Source organism: Sitodiplosis mosellana, unplaced genomic scaffold (genome assembly GCF_009176505.1).
Source record: "Sitodiplosis mosellana isolate CC-2019 unplaced genomic scaffold, AAFC_SMos_1.0 Smas_scaffold_3, whole genome shotgun sequence".
Taxonomy (NCBI): Eukaryota; Metazoa; Arthropoda; class Insecta; order Diptera; family Cecidomyiidae; genus Sitodiplosis; species Sitodiplosis mosellana.
Genome location: NW_022595246.1, coordinates 5,081,645 through 5,083,747, shown reverse-complemented (window position 1 = coordinate 5,083,747; position 2,103 = coordinate 5,081,645). Strand labels below are relative to the sequence as shown.

Here is a 2,103-nt window from a genome sequence, read left to right as displayed (position 1 = left end):
TGATTCACATTGGACTCAAACAAACAGCATAGAGAATATTGATTGAATTGGATTGGAATAGAAAATAAAAGAGGAACCCGTTTAGTGAAAATGTTGTACATAAGACTTAATAATTTTTATTGGTTTGTTTAAACGATATTTGCTGGGCAGTCGTATAGGTTAATGCTTCGATCTTCTGAAACTGAGACCACTTTGTTGCTATCTGGACTGTATTTTACGCCCCACACTTGATCCAAATGTTCGTTGAATGTGTGCACACATTTTCGCTCGGCAACATCCCAAATTTTGACGGTTTTGTCACTGGACGATGAGGTAAAGTGCTTTCCATCTTCCGAGAATGACACACTCAACACCCATGATGCATGACCAGATAACGTAGCAGCTATGTCAGAATGTACACTGTAAACAAAGAAGAAACAACAGTTGAAATCTATCTACTTTTGAATTTTGAAGCAATTCAATGATGATTCACACAAATCTTGCTTTTGATTCATGGAAATTCTTTCTTTTTATGATTTGCTTTTCAATACCATTGATATACAACGCGATAATTGACACTTACACATCATAAAGTTTCATGTGACCGTCGTCGGAAGCCGTCAAAAGCATCTGAGAATCGGGCGAGAAGCACAAACTACGCACGGACATAGCGTGACCTTCAAGTGTTTGGGCCACTTTTCCAGCTGCCACATCAAAGATATTGATGATTCCATCAATAGCACCACTGGCGATGTATTTTCCATCGGGACTCTATGCGAACAGAGACAAATAAATAAAAATTATTCCAAAATTAAAAATAAAAATAAAAAAAATTCGAGTAAATTAAAATTCGTTGTGTTCCTTGCTTACATATGCAATGCTCAAGGTGAATTTTCCGTTTTGTGGATCCAAAACTTGTTCGGGTTTAGCGGTTTCAACGTCATACAGGGAGATTTTTCCCTCGTGTGAGCCAGAAATAACGTATTTGTCATCAGGTGAGAATGCCACCGTCCACAGATCGACTGGACCGAGTGCGGCTTGATTCAACATTTGTCCTGTTTCAGTTTTCCAAATACACAAACCAGAGTCAAGAGAACTGCTTGCAATTGTTTTTCCATCGCTGCTGACTGCAACCGAAACGACACCCAACGAATGACCACTAAGCTGTTGCTGCAAATCAAAACGATCACCTTTCACATCCCAAATCTTGACTGTATCATCCAAACTGCCAGTCACAATGAAATCATTCAATTCACCTTCGTTTGATTTCTCTTTTGTATCTTCGTCGCCTTCTTTCATTTCCGCATCGGATTTTTCACCGTCACCGGTTCGAGTTCGACCCCAAGCCACACACCAAATGCTCTCGTCATGAGCGAATTCTTGTTTGTGCAATAATGAATACTAAAAACAAACGAAAAAAATCATTTATCAGCTTATTTTCGGAAAGTGGTTTGAATTTGTGGTTATGTTCGTAATATTGGCTTCTTCAGTTTGAAAACCCATAAATAAATGCCGATTATAGCAAACTCACCATTTTGAATGATTTGAATGAAACAACGTCCAATTTAAACCAATACCGAATTTTAAAAAATGCCGATGAAGTATTTTAAACTTGAAAAAATCAAACAAATTTCGCTGAGGTTCCAATCACTTTTGCCGCTGTTGTTATTTACTGTGTATGTTTGCCTCAACTGGTGAAGCAAGTGACGTTTGTAGCGTATGTGACAGTCTGCGTCACAAGTACAGGGAAAAAAACGTTCAAAATGTCAAACCGTTCAATACGAACGCAAGCATACAATTGAAACCGAAATCGTAGGATCCAAAGTTAAAAATATCCAGAGAAAATGTTCTAAAGCGAAATTTTCAAATATATTCACAAAATTACAAGTGGAATTGGATTTTAAACGAAAAATTGTATGAAAATAACAGAAAAATTCGAATTGAAACGTTCGCATTCAAACATCGCGGCCATAGTGTCAATGTCAAACGGTGCATTGAGTTAACGATTTCCATTTTCATTTGGTAACGCATTCACCACTGTCCATGTATGTGTATGCGATACGTTCAGTACGTAAATTTTCATTTTGATCGAAACGCCAATCATGACATAGATTTATAGTCATT

General features: G+C 37.4%; 1 protein-coding gene across 1 annotated transcript; it reads right to left on the bottom strand.

Annotated features, from left to right (window-relative positions):
• Nucleotides 1–80: 80 nt before the first annotated feature.
• LOC129565493 (SKI8 subunit of superkiller complex protein) lies at nt 81–1,696 on the bottom strand. The gene is made up of 4 exons (XM_055440443.1): nt 1,511–1,696; nt 850–1,380; nt 563–750; nt 81–399 (listed from the first exon to the last, which is right to left on the bottom strand). Exons 1-4 carry the CDS (start codon nt 1,511–1,513, stop codon nt 129–131), a joined length of 993 nt encoding a protein of 330 aa, XP_055296418.1. The 5' UTR covers nt 1,514–1,696; the 3' UTR covers nt 81–128.
• Nucleotides 1,697–2,103: the final 407 nt, after the last annotated feature.

Bases quoted from the DNA above. Each gene is read 5' to 3' on its own strand.
- LOC129565493 (XM_055440443.1), bottom strand. The intron at 751-849 runs GTAAGCAAGGAA...CTGTTCGCATAG, and splicing joins TCACCTTGAGCATTGCATAT to AGTCCCGATGGAAAATACAT. The intron at 400-562 runs GTAAGTGTCAAT...CTTTGTTTACAG, and splicing joins CACATGAAACTTTATGATGT to TGTACATTCTGACATAGCTG.